Genomic DNA, 21,437 nt, shown 5'->3' on the forward strand with positions numbered 1-21,437 from the left:
TAGGGGATGGGGAAATCCTGGTGATATTTCGGGTGTGATATCACACCCACACCACCAAATTGACCCCATGGACTTGTATGGTTTGTGTTTTTGTTTTTTTTTAAGATTAAAAAAAGGCTCCCCTTGTCATCCAGCCCAGATGTGATGTCGCCTCCTCTTTCAGACATGGCGATTACAAAAGGGCTGGTGGGTCTGCAGGGTGGGAGGGGTAGAGATACGGGGCCTGTCTATATCACCTCCCTGTTGTTCCGAATTGCACAGCAGAGGACCATACTGAAGATCATACCAATGACCTGAGGAGAGAGCAAAAAAAAAACATCTATATTAGTAGGCTATAAGCTTGTAATAGGTTTTTTTGCAGTATACTGTGTAACATAATGTCATTTGTGCCCGAGTGTCAGTAAGATCCTTACCATTACTCCTGCTACACCAATCCCCACATATCCGATAATGTAGAGCTTTTCATTGAAAAAGACCATTATTGCATTCAGACAGTCCTGGAAACATATAGAATCATGTCACTTACAATACCTTTATTTACTATTTCTTACAAAACAATAAGAGCACATTAAGGGTATATTAACCATATGCTCTAAGCACAGTTAATGGCACCACTGTATTATAACTAGCTTATAAAACAATATTTTTTTAGTTTGTAATGTGACAAACAACTAGGTCTACAGTAATGGCGCTCAGTAGGGGAAAATCAGTAGGCCTATGGTAAAACAATTTTCATTTCAACATAAGAGGATTCATCTTCGCATCTTATAGCGTGAAAGCGTGGGAAAGGTGCCTCTTCTGTCCCCAGGAAATGCGGTGTCTTTACTGTCCCTAGGAAATATCACTTCTTATTTAGTGTAAAATGTGGATTCCAAAAGGCTTTAAATATAAAGTTCAGGTGTCCTTTACTTTAAATACACAAAAATATGGTTCTTGAAAGGGAAATGAATAACTTTTTAATACTTTTATTCAATGGATGTAGGAGTTTTTGCCATGTCCACGGTTGTTATTCAGCAACTTCCATGAGAAATATAAGCCATTTTTTTTTAAACAAAATTTAAAATCCTTCATTTTATAGTTCTAGTTAAATTCTCTCTTATCAATAATGTTTTTTTCATGATTATTGTATTTATTATTATTTTATTTAAGATATTCTTTGTGTTCCTGATATCACTTTTTATCCTGTTAATTTGTTAAAATTCTCAGTTTAAGAAAACAACCTCTTCCTACAATGACACCACATTCAGGAAGTGTCAATTTCTTTGGTGGTAAAACAATGGTGAAAAGCTCAATTAAATATAAACACTATGTTTCATGTTGTTAGTCTGTATGTCCCACTCATACATTTCCACCCTATTAGGCTATATTTTTGAGAAAATATACCAAATTTCTAAAACACTATGTTTGAGAAATTAAAATCCTGTTCAAGTGCTCAGCAGGTAGCCTAGTGGTTAGAGCTTTGGGCCAGTAACCAAAAGGTTGCTTTACTGAATCCCCGAGCTGGCAAGGTAAAAATCTGCCGTTCTGCCCCTGAGCAAGGCAGTTAACCCACTGTTCCCCAGGCGCCGAAGACGTGGATGTCGATTAAGGCAGCCCCCCCCATAACCTCTCTGATTCAGAGGTTCGGTTAAATGCGCAAGACACATTTCAGTTGAAGGCAGTCAGTTGTACAATTGACTAGGTATTTCCATTATGCTAGCTCAATCTTGCTCACTGACAGAGCTTTGGCTAATTTAGGCTCCAAATGTATGCACCTAACAGGTTGGAAAATGCACCAAAATAAAAATGAAGTGCCTGAGATTGACCAATATGTTTTTCTGAAAGTCAAACATGTCCCTTTTCTGATAGAATAATTTTGAAAAGTCCCCTAAAGTTATGAGGTCCAAAAGTTACTGCATAGTATGAATGACCCAGCAGCGCCATTGAGGCAACCTCCATTTTGATGTAGTCACTTTTCTACACGATTGGCTGATCCCTCCTGATGACCCAGTCGGACACGACTCCAACAGGGTCACCAGGAGGGATTAGCCAATGAAGTTGGAAGTCCAACCCAGTTGACTAAAAATGGTGGAAGCCCTCAATGTCGCTGCCCATATTAATATGGCCTTTTGGCCACTTGAGGCCTCTATCAGAGTTGTACCTTTGTGTCTTCATCAGCATCAGGACACAAAGGCGAAGGCATGGAGACACCACAGCAATTCAGCTACGGCAACAACAAAAAACATAGGATGTCAAAAATAAATATTGTATATCAAAACATAGAAATGGACAACACTGACACATGATCATGAACATATGAGAGCAAAAATAAAATGTAGGTTAACTCACAACATTGTGGTACATTTCAGCTACAGTAGTGCCGTTGGAATTTTCAGAATTCTCTGAAATAGATTCACTATAGAATTGTTGAACGTCTTCGATGATCTAAAACATAGATTAAGGATGAATCAGTAATTCAAATAAGTAAGAGATCGAGATTGCAGTATAAACAAGTGGTTGTCTTTAATTCACGTTTAATTAAATATCGGAACATTGATTAAAGTGGATATACCTTGTCTTTGCTCATGAATCCAAACACACCTGCAGAAACCTCTGCACCAAAGATTACAAGAAGGCAGGCAAAGAACTGCAAAACAGAGAGGGCAGTGGTATGTTAATTCACAGAGTATCCTGTACATTTGGCCAGGAGATTTCCCTGGTCAGGACATATGGTCAGCTAAAGGTCAGGGCCTACAGTATGCTAATACAGTCGCTAGTGAAAGTCTACACACCCCTAGCATAATCTTAACATTTTGTTGCCTTAAATTTAAATATAAAAAAATAATTATAATAATAAATAAATAAAATATCTTTAAAAAATAAAATAAAACTGATCTAAAGACACAACCTAAGGCTAGGCACCTAAGGTAAATCTCCCACCAATTACCCACCGACGCAAGGAGACACTGTGACTCCTTCACAGCTCCACAGCAACCAAAGAATCCCACCAGCATCATGACCCCGCCTGCACCAATCAGGATGTACACGGCTGAGAGAGAGAGACACAGAGACACACAGAGAGAGAGAGAGAGAGACACACAGAGAGACACACAGAGAGAGAGAGACAGAGAGCGAGAGAGAGCAGTGAATCAACAGAGGGTGGCAGCATTAGGCAAGAGTGTTAGACATGGATTCTACCATGCAGCAACACAATCTACCTACAAAGTCAAGTGTTGGGAGTATCCAGTATGTAATACTATCTTCATGCTGACTTTATGAACTGTAAGTTCAAATGAGTCAGAGGGAAAAGTGGTGAAAAGTCTCATCATTAAAACAAAGTACTTTCCCACTTCAAAGTGCTCATTGCACATTATTCAAACTTACTCTCGGTTGATTTGAATATATTTTGCACACCCTGGAAAGCAACGTGTTGCTAAGGTAACCCAATGTTCCACTTTGCTGAATTTGCAGCAGTATATATATGTCTCTGTAATCTGTCTCATCAACACAAAGCTCATATTTTCAGAGGCCTGTGGATGTCCTCATTAGCTGCTCCACTCCTGCCTGACCAACAATAACCCTCTCAATACAAGGAGCAGGAAGAGAGACCATCATCGCAGGGCAGGCCTAACAAAGACTCTGCTGGGGTAGCATCTGCTCTGAGACTAGTGTCACGGTCACCACAGCGCTGCGGCTGGGATGGTGTCATCTCATCTCCCCTGTGATGCTCCCCCATGCCCCCTCAGCCCAGCCTTCACGACCAGCCCTTCCCCGAAACAGTGCGACACTTAGATGATGATAAGGTAGAGTAATGGTACACCTGGGAAGTCCCCATGCTCAGTGTCTGGCTTAAAATCGACGACACAGGCAGGAACTGCAACGGCTGCCTAATTAAACCACATGGGGGCCCGTGGTGCGCTGAGGTTGTTTTCGTTGTTTAAGAACAATAGATAGGAGGTGAGGAGAAGCGGTCCACTGTGGCTGCACTCTGGCTGGGAGAGGAAACTGGAAAGAAGAGGGCTTGGCTAAGCTCACAACTGATCTCCTGCTTTACACGATGGAAAACATCATGAGACAAGACATGCGCCTTGCTTTACACAAGCAAAGCCGGCGATGTTGAGAAGAGAGCCCTCCAATCCAAACACATGTACAGCTCCTTTTCAGTGTCTGTGATATCTAAGCATTTGCATTTCTGTGCTGCCCCAACATTGGTGGAGGTTATCAATGGGCAATGCAAATCTTTGAGCGTTCAGTGTGCAAATTGACGAGCACTGTAAGTACACTGCTCCCCATAGGCTTGGCTCAGCTTACACAGACACAGAGGCACAGAGGTGACAGAATGGAAAGTGAATCATCCGTAGGGAATGCTGCCTCCTTGTCCCTCTATGATATCCCTGTCTAATTAGTCTTGTCTTCAGTGCAACTGAAAAAAAGTAACCTTTCCCTCACAAACTGTTCTTATGCTGCCCAATATAATATTTATCTTGTATCCAAGGCTCCTTTGGACTATGACAAAACATGATCAATCTTAGTGCTATGTCTCTGCCCAGACGTTTGTAACGTCTCCACGTTAAAATGTGAACTCAAAATGGATCCGAATACGAGGCTCTGCGTGTATTGTTGGCCACAACAAATACAGAACGCCTTATTGGATACGATTTTGAGTTTGGTTTATGATTCCTCTTGCTGCTGTTCTATTGCTACCATTTCATTACTAATCAAAGCTGTCATCTGATGCTTTATGGGGCTTTGCTTTTTTTACTGTGAGCCGGTCGCACATTTACTATCTGCAGACTGCTTGCTTTTCCGCAGAAAAGTCTAGGGGTCCAAGTTATATGTAACACGATTCTCAAGCCTTGTTTTATATAGCAACATCTGTTCAGGACAGGTGATTGTTATACATTGCCTGGACATGACCAAACTCAGACGTCCCTATGTTGGTGGTAGCTCTCTTTGTACCACATGGTTTGGATGCCCAGGCAAGAGCTGGTATGGCATTTGCATTGAAAGCCAAAATGAAGTTATGGTGTCATCATAGCCAGCTACATTGCATACATCATCCCATCAGTGATGACACACCAACCCAAAAGGCTTGGGCATGTACCCAGTTCTTCTTTTTTACTCTTCTTTTACTGCATTTAACTAGGATTTAATAGAAAACGCTGGCATCAGATGTCGGTATCACAATGTGCAATGAATTATGCAGTTTTTGATGATATCATGAATCTCTGGCTGATGGGAGTGGCGGTCGCTAGGAGACAGTCGACTCAGAGGCCACCCAATGAGCTACAGCACCCTTAGGGCAGCAGCCAACTGGGTGAAGGCATGGTGAAGAGTTGGTAAAGTGAGTCACCATTTTAGGTTACACTCTAAATTTGAAGTAACAAGAATAGGCTGCATTCTACTCATGTCCATGGAGACCAGGATATTATACGGAACACCGAAACTTAATAATGAATGTTGAGAGGTCACTTGAAACACAAGACAGAGTCTTTGAATACATACAGTATACAATGGCTAATATAGATTGTGCCACGACATGGGGCAGGCAATGTGTGAATAAAATGTTATTTCAAGTGTAGTTTGCATTTAACCGGACGCTCAGGAAAATGCCCCTCCATGCACTTTCTCTTCAAGAAGCTTTTGTGGAGAATATGTGTCTGTTGTTGCAGAAATCAACCTATTATTATGTCCTACGAGGATATGACCGCAGGCGATTTAGTGTAACTTTAATTTTAGAATAATCCATTTAAAAAATGCAAGGTTCCTGTCATAGCGTATATGTTCCTATGGGACAGAAACAAGAACAGGTTAGATTGATGGGAAATGCTCCAACAAACACAAAGATACTAGAGGTCGACCGATTATAATTTTTCAACGCCGATGCCAATTATTGGAGGGCAAAAAAAAAGCCGATACCGGACAATTTTTTTTGCTGTATTGGTAATAATGACAATTACACCAATACTGAATTAACACTTATTTTAACTTAATATAATACATCAATAAAATCAATTTAGCCTCAAATATATAATGAAACATGTTCAATTTGGTTTAAATAATGCAAAAACAAAGTGTTGGAGAAGAGAGTAAAAGTGCAATATGTGCCATGTAAGAAAGCTAACGTTTAAGTTCCTTGCTCAGAACATGAGAACATATGAAAGCTGGTGGTTCCTTTTAACATGAGTCCTCATTATTTTCTCGGGTAAGAAGTTTTAGGTTGTAGTTATTATAGAAATTATAGGACTATTTCTCTCTATACCATCTGTATTTCATATACCTTTGACTATTGGATGTTCTTATAGGCACTTTAGTATTGCCAGTGTAACAGTATAGCTTCCGTACCTCTCCTCGCTCCTACCTGGGCTCGAACCAGGAACACAACGACAACAGCCACCCTCAAAGCAGCGTTACCCATGCAGAGCAAGGGGAACAACTACTCCAAGTCTCAGAGCGTGTGACGTTTGAAACGCTATTAGCGCTTACCCCGCTAACTAGCTAGCCATTTCACATCACATCGTTACACCAGCCTAATCTCGGGAGTTGATAGGCTTTGAAGTCATAAACAGCAGAGATGCTGGCAAAACGCACAAAAGTGCTGTTTGAATGAATGCTTACGAGTCTGCTGCTGGAGCCTGTACTCGTTGGAGCAACGACAGTCCTTTTTTGCGAATGCGCACTACATCGATTATATGCAACGCAGGACACGCTAGAAAAACTAGTAATATCATCAACCATGTGTAGTTATAACTGGTGATTATGATTGATTAAGTTTAATGCTAGCTAGCAACTTACCCTGGCTTCTTACTGCATTCGCGTAACAGGTGGGCTCCTCGTGAGGCAGGTGGTTAGAGCGTTGGACTAGTTAACCCTATGGTTGCAAGATTGAATCCCTGAGCTGAAAAGGTAAAAATCTGTCGTTCTGCCCCTGAACAAGGCAGTTAACCCACCATTCCTAGGCAGTCATTGAAAATAAGAATGTGTTCTTAACTGACTTGCCTAGTTAAATAAAGATTAAATAAAAGGTGTAAAAAAATAAATAATAATAATTACCGATTGTTATGAAAACTTGAAATTGGCCCCAATTAATCGGCCATTCCGATTAATCGGTCGACCTCTAAAAGATACCCACCCATTAAATACTGTACTTCAAACGTATTCCTACCTAAGTAAACGTTGTAGGTGGCTGGGCCATGTTCAGTACTAGGATATGTGAAAAACATTTTTGAAACAGAGGAAAATGTAACACTTTGCTATGGCTATGTTGTGCAATACTGACCATGGTAACTAAGTACAGTACAATAATTCCAACAGAACCAGTGGGGAAAGTGTTCAGCCGGTCTAGGGTCCTGGTCTAACTGTGGACTCACCTATGAAGAAGGTCTCTGGGGCTCCCTCTTCATTCAGAAGCTGGTCTGTCTTTGGGTCAAACATCAGCCATAACCCCACTGCCAACACCAACGAGCCACACAGCTGGGGAGCAGAAAATATACAGCATGCACATACATGAAATAAATAAATCCTCAACATTCAGGGAACATTCACTGAACAACAACGCAACACAGTAATCAATCAACACATCTTGCACACTACTGTTTAGTCTACACAAATGTGTATTTTGTCATCACAAACCTTGACCTTTTTTTAAAGCTTCATGTTGCATACTACAGATGTGAGATACTGTACAGACCGTCTAGTGTCTATGAACGTTGTCTAGTCTTGACCTGACCTTGAGAACAGATCAGGACACTGCACAGCATTGGTCCCCATGAGAGCGTAAATAGAATAACCCATTGATTGAAACCCAGTAACACAAGGTGGTGTCACCCATGACTCCATGTGACTTTGTCACATGTACCATCTGGCTTTTTGTAGAGGCCTGGGCAGATATTCTTGGGATACTTCAGATACTGTTCAGTAAAATGCTTTACTCTGAAAACCACAATAACTGTCAAAAAGGCTGTTTCAATGAACATTCAGTATCAAATAATTGACTTCACAACTAACTAGCTCTTGTGTCCGAGGTGTCGATGTTGGCGCCACTCCTGAAATCTAATTAGCATAATAAAAACATCCCCATCAAAATCTGTCAGTTTAAGCTAGAGATATCAGTTTTTTTTGCATGGGCTGCGTCTCAATCCACCGCTTCCGCCAATGGTGGCCTTCCGCATCTGCAGTGGAAGGTGGCCAAGCTACAGTGGTGTTTGTCAGACCATGAGACATCCCGAAAATCTGCCTGTAGCAATCCAAAATAACTAATATGACACCTATATGGAAAGATGAGACTCTCACAAGGGTGTTCTGTTATGCTCCATGACCCCCACAAGCGGCACCGTACCGCCGATCTGCCAACTTCTGTCTGTAGCATCCAAACAGTTTGGGCTACACACTAATATGACCCCTCTGTTTTGCTCTAAGACACCCACAAGCCTCACAAGATTTTAAAATAATTTTTGGAAGTAACAATTATTGAAAATAGTTTTAGTGCCAAAAAAAAAGGAGATAAATATGGGTAAAAATGTATGACTAATTTCCTGATCTCTCAGAAATAGGACAGAAATTATAAAACAAAATTCCTTTTAATTTATTTTTGTTTTTCCATGTACAGTTGAAGTCGGAAGTTTAAATACACTTGGAGTCATTAAAACTCGTTTTTCAACCACTCAACAAATTTCTTGTTAACTATAGTTTTGGCAAGTCAGCTAGGACATCTACTTTGTGCATGATGCAAGTAATTTAAAAAAAAATGTTTACAGACAGATTATTTCACTTATAATTCACTGAATTACAATTCCATTGGGTCAGAAGTGTACATACACTAAGTTGACTGTGCCTTTAAACACTTTGGAAAATTAAAGAAATTGATGCCATGGCTTTAGAAGCATCCGATAGGCTAATTGACATCATTTGAGTCAATTGGAGGTGTACCTGTGGATGTATTTCAAGGCCTAACTTCAAACTTTTTTTAGACCTCCACAAGTCTGGTTCATCCTTGGGAGCAATTTCCAAATGCCTGAAGGTACCACGTTCATCTGTACAAACAATAGTATGCAAGTATAAACACCATGGGACCACGCAGCCGTCATACCGCTCAGGAAGGAGACGCATTCTGTCTCCTAGAGATGAACGTACTTCCATGCAAAAAGTGCAAATCAATTCCAGAACAACAGCAAAGGACCTTGTGATGATGCTGGAGGAAACAGGTACAAAAGTATCTACAGTGGGGCAAAAAAGTATTTAGTCAGCCACCAATTGTGCAAGTTCTCCCACTTAAAAAGATGAGAGAGGCCTGTAATTTTCATCACAGGTACACTTCAACTATGACAGACAAAATTAGAAGGAAAAAAAATCCAGAAAATCACATTGTAGGATTTTTAATGAATTTATTTGCAAATTATGGTGGAAAATAAGTATTTGGTCAATACTTTGTTATATACCCTTTGTTGGCAATGACAGAGGCCAAACGTTTTCTGTAAGTCTTCACTAGGTTTTCACACACGGTTGCTGGTATTTTGGCCCATTCCTCCATACAGATCTCATCTAGAGCAGTAATGTTTTGGGGCTGTTGCTGGGCAACACGGACTTTCAACTCCCTCCAAAGATGTTCTATGGGCTTGAGATCTGGAGACTGGCTATGCCACTCCAGGACCTTGAAATGCTTCTTACGAAACCACTCCTTCGTTGCCCGGGTGGTGTGTATGGGATCATTGTCATGCTGAAAGACCCAGCCACGTTTGATCTTCAATGCCCTTGCTGATGGAAGGAGGTTTTCACTCAATCTCACGATACATGGCCCCATTCATTCTTTCCTTTACACGGATCAGTCGTCCTGGTCCCTTTGCAGAAAAACAGCTCCAAAGCATGATGTTTCCACCCCCATGCTTCAGAGTAGGTATGGTGTTCTTTGGATGCGACTCAGCATTTTTTGTTCTCCAAACACGACGAGTTGAGTTTTTACCAAAAAGTTATATTTTGGTTCTATTTTCATCTGACCATATGACATTCTCCCAATCTTCTTCTGGATCATCCAAATGTTCTCTAGCAAACTTCAGACCGGCCTGGACATGTACTGGCTTAAGCAGGGGGACATGTCTGGCACTGCAGGATTTGAGTCCCTGGCGGCATAGTGTGTTACTGATTTTAGGCTTTGTTACTTTGGTCCCAGCGCTATGCAGGTCATTCACTAGGTCACCCAGTGTCATTCTGGGATTTTTGCTCACTGTTCTTGTGATCATTTTGACCCCACGGGTGAGTTCTTGCGTGGAGCCCCAGATCGAGGGAGATTATCAGTGTCATGTTTGGTTATCATGTCTTGTCTCTGTGCTTCCCTTCTATTCGTTTCCCTCTGCTGGTCTTATTAGGTTCTTTCCCTCTTTCTATCCCTCTCTTCCCCTCCCTCTCTCCCTCTCTCGCTCTCTCTCCCTATCGTTCCGTTCCTGCTCCCAGCTGTTCCTCATTTTCCTAACTACTTCATTTACTCTTTTCACACCTGTCCCCTATTTTGCCCTCTGATTAGAGCCACTATTTCTCCCTCTGTTTTCCGCTTCTGTCCTTGACGGATCCTTGTATGATGTTCGCTGTTCTGTGTCCTTGTCTCGCCCTGTCGTGTTTTGTCTTCTTCAGATGCTGCGTGTGAGCAGGTGTCTTAGTCTGCTACGGTCGGTGCCTTCCCGAAGCAACCTGCAGTCTATGGTCGAGTCTCCAGTCAGTCCTCGCTACTACGAGTGGATTTAAGTTTTTCCTGTTTTGTTTTCTCCTTGATATATCCAGGATTATTACTTTTGTCATTTACTGGAATAAAGACTCTGTTTTCGTTAAGTCGCTTTTGGGTCCTCATTCACCAGCATAACAATCAGTGGTCTTGTATAACTTCCATTTCCTAATAATTGCTCCCACAGTTGATTTCTTCAAACCAAGCTGCTTACCTATTGCAGATTCAGTCTTCCCAGCCTGGTGCAGGTCTAAAATTTTGTTTCTGGTGTCCTTTGACAGCTCTTTGGTCTTGGCGATAGTGGAGTTTGGAGTGTGACTGTTTGAGGTTGTGGTCTTTTATACTGATAACAAGTTCAAACAGGTGCCATTAATACAGGTAACGAGTGGAGGACAGAGGAGCCTCTTAAAAGAAGTTGTCACAGGTCTGTGAGAGCCAGAAATCTTGCTTGTTTGTAGGTGACCAAATACTTATTTTCCACCATAATTTGCGAATAAATTCATTAAATATCCTACAATGTGATTTTCTGGATATTTTTTTTTCTCATTTAGTCTGTCATAGTTGAAGTGTACCTATGATGAAAATTACAGGCATCTCTCATCTTTAAGTGGGAGAACTTGCACAATTGGTGGCTGACTAAATACTTTTTTGTCCCACTGTATATCCACAGTAAAACGAGTCCTATATCGACATAACCTGAAAGGCCGTTCAGCAAGGAAGAAGCCACTGCTCCAAAACCACCATAAAAAAACAGACTACGGTTTGCAACTGCACATGGGGACAAAGATCATACTTTTTGGAGAAATGTCCTCTGGTCTGATGAAACAAAAATATAACTGTTTGGCAATAATGACCATTGTTATGTTTGGAGGAAAAAGGGGGATGCTTGCAAGCCGAAGAACACCAACCATCCCAACCGTGAAGCATGGGTGTAGCAGCATCATGTTGTGGGGGTGCTTTGCTGCAGGAGGAACTGGTGCACTTCACAAAATAGATGGCATCATGAGGGAGGACATTTACGTGGATATATTGAAGCAACATCTCAAGACATCAGTCAGGAAGTTAAAGCTTGGTCGAAAATGGGTCTTCCAAATGGACAATGACCCCAATCATACTTCCAAAGTTGTGGCAAAATGGATTAGGGACAACAAAGTAAAAGTATTGGAGTGGCCATCACAAAGCCCTGACCTCAATCATGTAGAACATTTGTGGGCAGGACTGAAAAAGTGTGTGCGAGCAAACCTGACTCAGTTACACCAGCTGTCAGGAGTGGGACAAAATTCACCCAACTTATTGTGGGAAGCTTGTGGAAGGCTACCCGAAACATTTGCCCCATGTTAAACAATTTAAAGGCAATGCTACCAAATACGAATTGAGTGTATGTAAACTTCTGACCCACTGGGAATGTAATTAAATAAATAAAAGCTGAAATAAATACTATTATTCTGACATTTCACATTCTTAAAATAAAGTGGTGATCCTAACTGACCATATACAGGGAATGTTTACTAGGATTAAATGTCAGGAATTGTGAAAAATTGAGTTTAAATGTATTTGGCTAAGGTGTATGTAAACCTCCAACTTCAACTGTATGAACCTGGTATTCAATGTGTGTTCTATGGACTAATAGAAGTAAGGCCATATTCAATGTTTCATCAATAAAAAATGTATATACTTTTTTAAATTATTAATGGAGTCTTAAAATTCCAAATAAAATGGCTAAATGATCCTTGATATAACCATCTTCAGGCAATTCCATATGTTAGCTTACTACAACCCCCCCCCCTTAAGGATTACAAGTGGACAACTAATAGTGTTATGTTGTAATAAAAAAAATACATATCTCTTCGGTCTTTAACCTCTGGGGACTTTGGCCTTCAGAGTACTATGTAGCAGGGCAGCCAGTTTAGACACTGCCTTAAGGTCAGTGTTGCATTTGAACCCCCTAATGATAATGGCAAGTATAGGCAGAGAGTAAGCTGATCCTAGACCTGTGCCTACAGCTAAAACTCAGAGCAGGACAGCCCATAGTGTCTCAGCCACAGGCTGTGCCAGCCTCACAGGCCTACAGATGGGTGATGTAACACACTGGCATTGGCTGCCCGTTGGCACTGTACCCCAAACTGGCGCTGTACGCTTTCTCCTGTCCACTATGACCCGCCCTCTTTGGCTCGTCTCACAACGCCACTGTTTTTTGTCTCTTAACTGGTAACAAAGGGCTGATGTCTGACAAAGTGACATCACTCTACCCAGCAAAAAGAAAGTCACATCACAGTGCCAACTTGTATGAGAGAGGGGGATAGGAAATATGGTTGGCCATCGTAGCTACAGTATGTTGGAAATGTACCAACAAACTGCAGTTCTGCAAGAAGTTCAGTAGGCTTATGCTATATCTACACACTGTAAAATTTTACCTGTAAAATTTACAGTAACTTCCTGGCAGCGATTGGCCTAAATGTGTACTATAATATAACTTACAGTACCAAGTCAGTTACAGTAATCTCATTTACAGTATAAATTAGAATTACAACATCTTACTGTTATTACTAAGTGACATATTACCCAGTATTATTTACAAGTTTTAAGTTGTAAATTTTGGTCATTTAGCGGGTGCTCTTGTCCCTTAGCAACTTGCATTTGGTGCATTCAACCAAGGTTGATAAAAATATAAAAAACACACAAATCATAGTCATAGCAAGTTAAACGTTTCTGTAACAAAATGTTGCTGTAGTTGTGGATGCACTGGTCTTCAAAATAATTACAACAAGATATCTTATGATCTCTGGATAGTGCCAATACATTACTGGAGATATTGATGAGAACTTGATGCCAGCTTCCTGTAAATTACTATAATGGCAAAATAATGAAACATACTACAATACTGTAAAAGTGACTAATGAACTGTAAGAACGTAATTTTGTTCCACAGTATTTTACAAGGGATTGGAGCAAGCAAGTTGGCTGCTAGACATTTGTAAAGTTCAGCACATTAACAAATACTATAGAGGCCTTAAACAAAGGCTTCCAAACTGGCTGTGATTACATGGCAAAACAGATCAAATGAACGTGGTTAAATATTCAACCATTAAAAGTTTAAGACCTGCTGCTACTCTGATCTCTCCCTTATATACATACATGTAACTGTTAGGGAACCACTACAACATATCAGTTAAATTCATACAGCTTTCTTACTAACGGGTGCAACGAATATACCCTCTTACAAGACACACCTCAAAATATCTTAATGAGTAAGAAACATCAATACCATGCACTCACTATTAGTGAGTGACGTTACGTGTAATACTGGAGCTCTGAAATATGCGTCGAAATAGCTAACGCCTCAAACACACCTACAGTGTATTTTGCGTTAAATGGTACACAGCATCATCTGGATATGTGTGCAACAAAAGTTCAATATTCACCTTCTGCAACCATTTCTGTCAAGCTGTCTACACATATAATTTGATGCATGTTCGATAAACCCAACGTGTGCACCACACAGAACGCACTGCAACTGCCTCTGCAACGCAATGCTGCAAGGCACACAAAGCATTGAATTGTAAATGAATGCGCTTCCGGTGTACCAAAACGCAAAATGCGCTTCCGGTGTACCAAAACGCAAAAGACACTGTTGGTGTGATCGAGGCGTAACTTCAAAGCAGTGTGCGGTTGTGTGTATCACTTTATCAGAAGTACGTCATCAGCTTCGTTTGATCACGTGCATTTTCAAACCCTGTGTTGCAAAAACGCAAGATCTCACTGATTTTACTGTGGTTCCAGTGCTTTCTTCGATTAAGCGGCTTTCAAACACCAACCTTTACTGGATAACATACTTAAAAATATATAGTTAGGATTTTGTACCTGTCATTTTACCTGAATGGTAGATTAGAATGTTGAGTAGGGAACATTCAGGGACATCAGGGTATGAGGTTGAATCCTGTTTAAAGTGCATTCGTTTGAAAATCATTTTATGTGAAACCAAACATTCTGCCCTGTTGTTCAAATAATTCATTTTATTTAGTATAGTATAAGCTTCTGTGTTAAGCATCCTAAATAATGGCATATATTCCGTTTTTGAAAAATAGTCAACTTGAAGGCAAAAAAAGGAAAGTATGACGTAAGATGCAATACAATTGATTGTAGGCTATTAAAGCTAACTTACCGCTGTGCCACAGAGTTTAGACAATTTCAACAGTAAAATGTTTTGTAAAATGTGCATTCTACAGTGTCTTAGTGTTGAAATTACAGAAAAGTATTACAGTGTGCTGTAAAACACATTTGCAGTATTTTGCTGTGCATTCTAGTGTTTACTGTTGAAATTAGAGAAACGTCTTACAGTGTAAATCACAACAGTCTAGAGCAAACTATACATACTGCTGTAATAGATGTCGTAATAGTGCAATTACATAAACCATTTCATTCGTATTTAAATAACATTTTATGTGGAGGTTCATTCACACTTTGAGTTGACACTAAAACATGAAGTTCAGTCAGTTCTGTAGAACTGTGACTCCAGAATCTCAGGTACAGATGTAATAATCAAATCCAAATGTATTAGTCACATGCGCCGAATACAACAGGTGACATTTTTAATTTTTTATTTCACCTTTATTTAACCAGGTAAGCTAGTTGAGAACAAGTCCCCATTTACAACTGCGACCTGGCCAAGATAAAGCAAAGCAGAGCGACAGAAACAACACAGAGTTACACATGGCAACCGTACAGTCAATTACACAATAGAAAAAAATAAAGTATATATACAGTGTGTGCAAATGGCATGAGGTGGTAAGGCAATAAATAGGCCATAGTAGCAAAGTAATTACAATTTAGCAGATTAACACTGGAGTGATAGGTGAGCAGATGATGGTGTGTAAGTAGTGATACTGGTGTGCAAAAGAGCAGCAAAGTAAAAACAATATGGGGATGAGGTAGGTAGATTGGGTGGGCTATTTACAGATGCTAGCTGATCAGATAGCTGATGTTTAACGTTAGTGAGGGAAATGTAAGTCTCCAGCTTCAGCAATTTTTGCAATTCGTTCCAGTCGCTGGCAGCAGAGAACTGGAAGGAAAGGCGGACAAAGGAGGCGTTGGCTTTGGGGATGACCAGTGAGATATACCTGCTGGAGCGTGTGCTACGGGTTTGTGTTGTTATCGTGACCAGTGAGCTGAGAAAAGGTGGAGCTTAACCTAGCATAGACGTATAGATGACCTGGAGCCAGTTGGTTTGGCGACGAATATCTAGCGAGGGCCAGCCGACTAGAGCATACAGGTCGCAGTGGTGGGTGGTATAAGGCGCTTTGGTAACCAAACGGATGGCACTGTGATAGACTTCATCCAATTTTCTGAGTAGAGTATTGGAAGCTATTTTGTAGATGACATCGCCCAAGTCGAGGATTGGTAGGATGGTCAGTTTTACTAGGGTAAGTTTGGCGGCGTGAGTGAAGGAGGTTTTTTTTGTGAAATAGAAAGCCGATTCTAGATTTGATTTTGGATTGGAGATGCTTAATGTGAGTCTGGAAGGAGAGTCTACAGTCTAGCCAGACACCTAGGTATTTGTAGTTGTCCACGTATACTAGGTCAGAACCGTCCAGAGTAGTGATGCTAGTTGGGCAGGCGGGTGAGGGCAGCGAACGGTTGAAAAGCATGCATTTGGTTTTACTAGCGTTTAAGAGCAGTTGGAGGCCACAGAAGGAGTGTTGTATGGCATTGAAGCTGGTCTGGAGGTTAGTTAACACAGTGTGCAAAGAAGGACCAGATTGTATACAGAATGGTGTCGTCTGCATAGAGGTGGATCAGGGAATCACCTGCAGCAAGAGTGACATCGTTGATATATGCAGAGAAAAGAGTCGACCCGAGAATATAACCCTGTGGTACCCCCATAGAGACTGCCAGAAGTCCGGACAACAGGCCCTCCGATTTGACACACTGACCTCTGTCTGAGAAGTAGTTGGTGAACCAGGCGAGGCAGTCATTTGAGAAACCAAGGCTATTGAGTCTGCCGATAAGAATACGGTGATTGACAGAGTCGAAAGCCTTGGCCAGGTCGATGAAGACGTCTGCACAGTATTGTCTTTTATCGATGGCGGTTATGATATTGTTTAGAACCTTGAGCATGGCTGAGGTGCACCCATGACCAGCTCGGAAACTGGATTGCACAGCGGAGAAGGTACGGTGGGATTCGAAATGGTCAGTGATCTGTTAATTAACTTGGCTTTCAAAGACTTTAGAAAGGCAGGGTAGGATGGATATAGGTCTAAAACAGTTCGGGTCTAGAGTGTCACCCCCTTTGAAGAGGGGTATAACCGCGGCAGCTTTCCAATCTTTGGGATCTCGGACGGTACAAAAAAGAGGTTGAACAGGCTGGTAATAGGGGTTTCAACAATGACTGCGGATAAATAGGGGTTGCAACAATGGCGGCGGATAATTTTAGAAAGAGAGGGTCCAGATTGTCTTGCCCAGCTGATTTGTACAGGTCCAGGTTTTGCAGCTCTTTCATAACATCTGCGATCTGGATTTGGGTGAAGGAGAAGCTGGGGAGGCTCGGGCAAGTAGCTGAGGGGTGTGCGGAGCTGTTGGCCGGGGTTGGGGTAGCCAGGAGGAAAGCATGTGTAACGGATGTGAAACGGCTAGCTTAGTTAGCGGTGTGCGCTAAATAGCGTTTCAATCGGTTACGTCACTTGCTCTGAGACCTTAAAGTAGTAGTTCCCCTTGCTCTGCAAGGGTCGCGGCTTTTGTGGAGCGATGGGTAACGATGCTTCGAGGGTGACTGTTGTCGATGTGTGCAGAGGGTCCCTGGTTCGCGCCCGGGTATGGGCGAGGGGACGGACGTAAAGTTATACTGTTACATTGATGCTGTTGACCCGGATTACTGGTTGCTGCGGAAAAAGGAGGAAGGTCAAAAGGGGGGTGAGTGTAACGGATGTGAAACGGCTAGCTTAGTTAGCGGTGTGCGCTAAATAGCGTTTCAATCGGTTACGTCACTTGCTCTGAGACCTTAAAGTAGTAGTTCCCCTTGCTCTGCAAGGGTCGCGGCTTTTGTGGAGCGATGGGTAACGATGCTTCGAGGGTGACTGTTGTTGATGTGTGCAGAGGGTCCCTGGTTCGCGCCCGGGTATGGGCGAGGGACGGACGTAAAGTTATACTGTTACATTGATGCTGTTGACCCGGATTACTGGTTGCTGCGGAAAAAGGAGGAAGGTCAAAAGGGGGGTGAGTGTAACGGATGTGAAACGGCTAGCTTAGTTAGCGGTGTGCGCTAAATAGCGTTTCAATCGGTTACGTCACTTGCTCTGAGACCTTGAAGTAGTAGTTCCCCTTGCTCTGCAAGGGCCGCGGCCTTTGTGGAGCGGTGGGTGACTGTTGTTGATGTGTGCAGAAGGTCCCTGGTTCGCGCCCGGGTATGGGTGAGGGGACGGTTTTAAAAAATTACTGTTACACATGGCCAGCCGTTTAGTAATGCTAATTGAAATGTTTGATTATCATGGATTGGTGGTGACCGTGTTACCTAGCCTCAGTGCAGCTGGGAGGAGGTGCTCTTGTTCTCCATGGACTTTACAGTGTCCCACAACTTTTTGGAGTTAGAGCTACAGGATGCTAATTTCTGTTTGAAAATGCCAGTCTTTGCTTTCCTGACTGACTGTGTGTATTGGTTCCTGAACAATTGCATATCGCAGGGACTATTCGATGCTATTGCTGTCCGCCACAGGATGTTTACTTACAAGCCCACAACCATCAATGCAGTTCAAGAAATTGTATTTAGTTTATTTGGTAAATATTTACTTAAAGTAAAAAATAATTTTTATTGTAACACAATGAAATAACACTATATAAAGAGGGCAGAGGTTAGTCGATGTGTGGCACCACCTAGTATATCGGTCCTGGATGGCAGGAAACTTGGCTCCGTTGATGTACTGGGACGTACGCACTACCTACCGTCTGTAGCGCATTACAGTCGGATGCCGAGCAGTTGCAACAGGATTTGAACATTTAGTCCATTAGTGCAATTGCTTGGTCAATAAAATGGACAAAAGTAGGCTACATGAGAAGTGCAATACTGTTAATATAACCAAGTGTTCGTGCGTGTTTTCAGTAAATGTATGTAAATCATGAAGCTCATGCGCAAATTCAACAACAACAAAAGAGTGATCAAACTAAGATCCTTCAACTATATCTGGAGGGAGGTGAGTCGTGGTTAAAGGAGTTACCATGAGAACATGTCTTTGAAGAAATACTGCTGTAAACATTTAATATAACGTGCGAGAGAGCGCGCACACTCGCGCTTTCTATCTCAACCATCAAATAAGAGAATATGATTATATTTGGTAACAGCATGCGTCCATGAAAATGAGTTACGTTGATACAAATCCGACAACAACAGAGGAAATGTACTTTCCCTCCGGACCGGCAGAAGAATATAAATGAATCAGCTTCAGCAGCGTGAGAGATGGATTTGCTGCAAAAAGCATCTGCAATTTATGAAGAATCACTATAAATCACAATAAACATGCATGCACACATGCAACCATGTTTATGATCGAATAAATGTATTGGTGGTAGGATCAACACTTACCCAGAATATGAAGTTGAAAACAAAAAGAAGATATTTCACGCATTTCATCCCACCTTGCACTTTACTCATGATTCCGGAGATTCTGTAAATCCGTCTCTAATCCGACCAATAAAACAATGAAAAGACAGCGATACTTTGTTCTACATGCGTCTTTGACATCAACAATAGTCTACAACCGCGCTGCAATCTCAAAATGACAACATTGGAGAAGCTTTACGCGTGTTGTTGGACCGCCCATTTCCGTCATTTGTTTATGAGTGGTACAAATTAATCCGATGGCAAAACTACGATGCCCTCATTAAATAAGCCAATATCAATATTTGGGGATTTTAAACGTCCACTTAATTTGATTGTATTTGTTTCTTGTAACAAGCCTATTTTATCCTAGGCTGAAACACTTTATCGAAGGACTGCATTTATAAGTGTATGTTTTAAACTCGTGCAATATTAACTATTAACGGTTTATTATAAATCTATATTGTTTAAATACAGTAATGTTTCCCTACAGACATTATAGCATGTAGATAAACATGTCTACGCTAAATAGAAATGTGTGGGTTGATTTCATGCTCAATCAAATGGCATTCTATCTACAGATTATAGTTTAAGATTTTCTTTCCAAAAACTGAAACTTGTTTGGGTGCAAATGTTTACATTCAATAACTTTCTACCCAACCCGTTCAAGTGCATTATGCCAAAAGAAAGCCTAAAACATTTACACCAATAAGATAAATCGCCATGGCTGTAATGATACACTCTTAGAAAAGGGTTCCAAATAGGTTCTTTATGGGGGGATAGGGTTAAACCAAGAGCCGTTCTGAAGAAACCTTTTTGGAAGACATGGATTCTGTATTGCGACTGTATCGCGAGTATATGAACCAGATGCAGATACAGGAGAAAGGTGCTTTGGTTCTCAGAATATTTATTATCACAAAGGGGCAGGCAAAAGGGCAGGTCGAGGGCAAGCAGAGGTTCGTAATCCACGGCAGAGTCAACAAGGGGCTGAACGGCAGGCAGATAAACAGAAAACGTAGGTATAAATACACAGGGGATATTGTAGAAAAATAGGAGACACCTGGTGGGGGGGTTGAAACAAGCACAAGACAGGTGAAACAGATCAAAAGGCAAAAGGTTCTAGAAAGTAGTTTTTTTTATGATTCTTTGAAAGGCAAGAAGGGTTCTACATTGAACGTTATCATATTTCCCAGCATGCGCTATGGCAGGGTGATTTTCAGAATTGTTTGTTTTGATATCTGTGTTTTTTTGCATGTATATTGATTGGTTGATTAATGTTATGCTAGACAAAGATACATAGCATAAATGTTTCTAAACTAATCCAATATGTTAGTAGGTGGATTTATTGCACCCCTTACTGAGATGGTTGTTCCAGTTTATATGATTGAGACAGTCTCAATAATTGTTTTTTTTCAATCCTGGCAGTCATTCGGAATTCGGCTTGTGGGTAATTTTAAAAAATCACGCTTGTTTGGACATCATAACTCTATTGATGGGAAACTACATTTCCTAAAGCATTGAAGCTTTCCAGGCAATTGTGTAGAAAAACGGTTCACAATGCACATTAATGACGTATACTGATCAGCAATTAAAAACAAAGTAGGTATCAGTTTCTTTTTTTCTCCACTGATTTATCAAAACTTAATGGCGCGGCTGTAAAGTTGTTTGCTTTAATAGCCTGCAATCAGTTGGATTTCATTTTACATCATGCTTCCCTGTGTTGCCTTCACATGGACTATTTTTCAAAATTGAATCTATAGCAGTGCAGAAAGTGTGGTTCCACAAAACTATTTTCAAAATAGTGTGCCTTCAACATGATTCGACTTAATACCTTCACATCCCTGAATTGTCCAAAGTTCCCTACTCTACCTGCTAAGCTACCAGTCAGGTGAAATGATATGTACAAAATCCTAACTATATTTATAGGTACGATATCCAGTAGAGGTTGGTGTTTGAAAGCAGCTTAATTGAAGAAAGCACCGGAACCACGGCGAGATCAGAGGGATCTCGCATTTTGCAACACACGGTTTCAAAAAGCATGTGATCAAACTAACCTTCCGACGTCATTGATGACGGACTTCTGATAAATTTATACACTCATTGGCACACTGTTTCGAAGTTAGCTGCTTAGCAATTTCGATGTATGCCTTGGAGCTCCAGTATC

The 21,437-nt window shown here is 41.2% G+C and overlaps 1 protein-coding gene across 1 annotated transcript; it reads right to left on the reverse strand.

Moving 5' to 3' along the window:
* Window positions 1-78: 78 nt before the first annotated feature.
* Window positions 79-19,463, reverse strand: tspan2a (tetraspanin 2a). Its single transcript, XM_046343029.1, has 8 exons — window positions 19,259-19,463; window positions 7,350-7,452; window positions 2,931-3,028; window positions 2,552-2,626; window positions 2,329-2,424; window positions 2,141-2,203; window positions 414-497; window positions 79-293 (listed from the first exon to the last, which is right to left on the reverse strand). The coding sequence occupies exons 1-8, from the start codon at window positions 19,325-19,327 to the stop codon at window positions 228-230; spliced, it is 654 nt and encodes a 217-aa protein (XP_046198985.1). The 5' UTR covers window positions 19,328-19,463; the 3' UTR covers window positions 79-227.
* Between the last annotated feature and the right edge of the window lie 1,974 nt (window positions 19,464-21,437).

Source organism: Oncorhynchus gorbuscha, linkage group LG03 (assembly GCF_021184085.1).
Source record: "Oncorhynchus gorbuscha isolate QuinsamMale2020 ecotype Even-year linkage group LG03, OgorEven_v1.0, whole genome shotgun sequence".
Lineage (NCBI taxonomy): Eukaryota > Metazoa > Chordata > Actinopteri > Salmoniformes > Salmonidae > Oncorhynchus > Oncorhynchus gorbuscha.

Excerpts from the sequence above, each read along its gene's own strand:
- tspan2a (XM_046343029.1), bottom strand. The coding sequence starts at position 19,327 with ATGAGTAAAGTGCAAGGTGGGATGAAATGCGTGAAATATCTTCTTTTT. Across the intron at positions 2,627-2,930 it reads CACAGTGTCTCCTTGCGTCG|TTCTTTGCCTGCCTTCTTGT; the intron begins GTGGGTAATTGG and ends TCTGTTTTGCAG. Across the intron at positions 294-413 it reads TTGGTGTAGCAGGAGTAATG|GTCATTGGTATGATCTTCAG; the intron begins GTAAGGATCTTA and ends CTCTCTCCTCAG.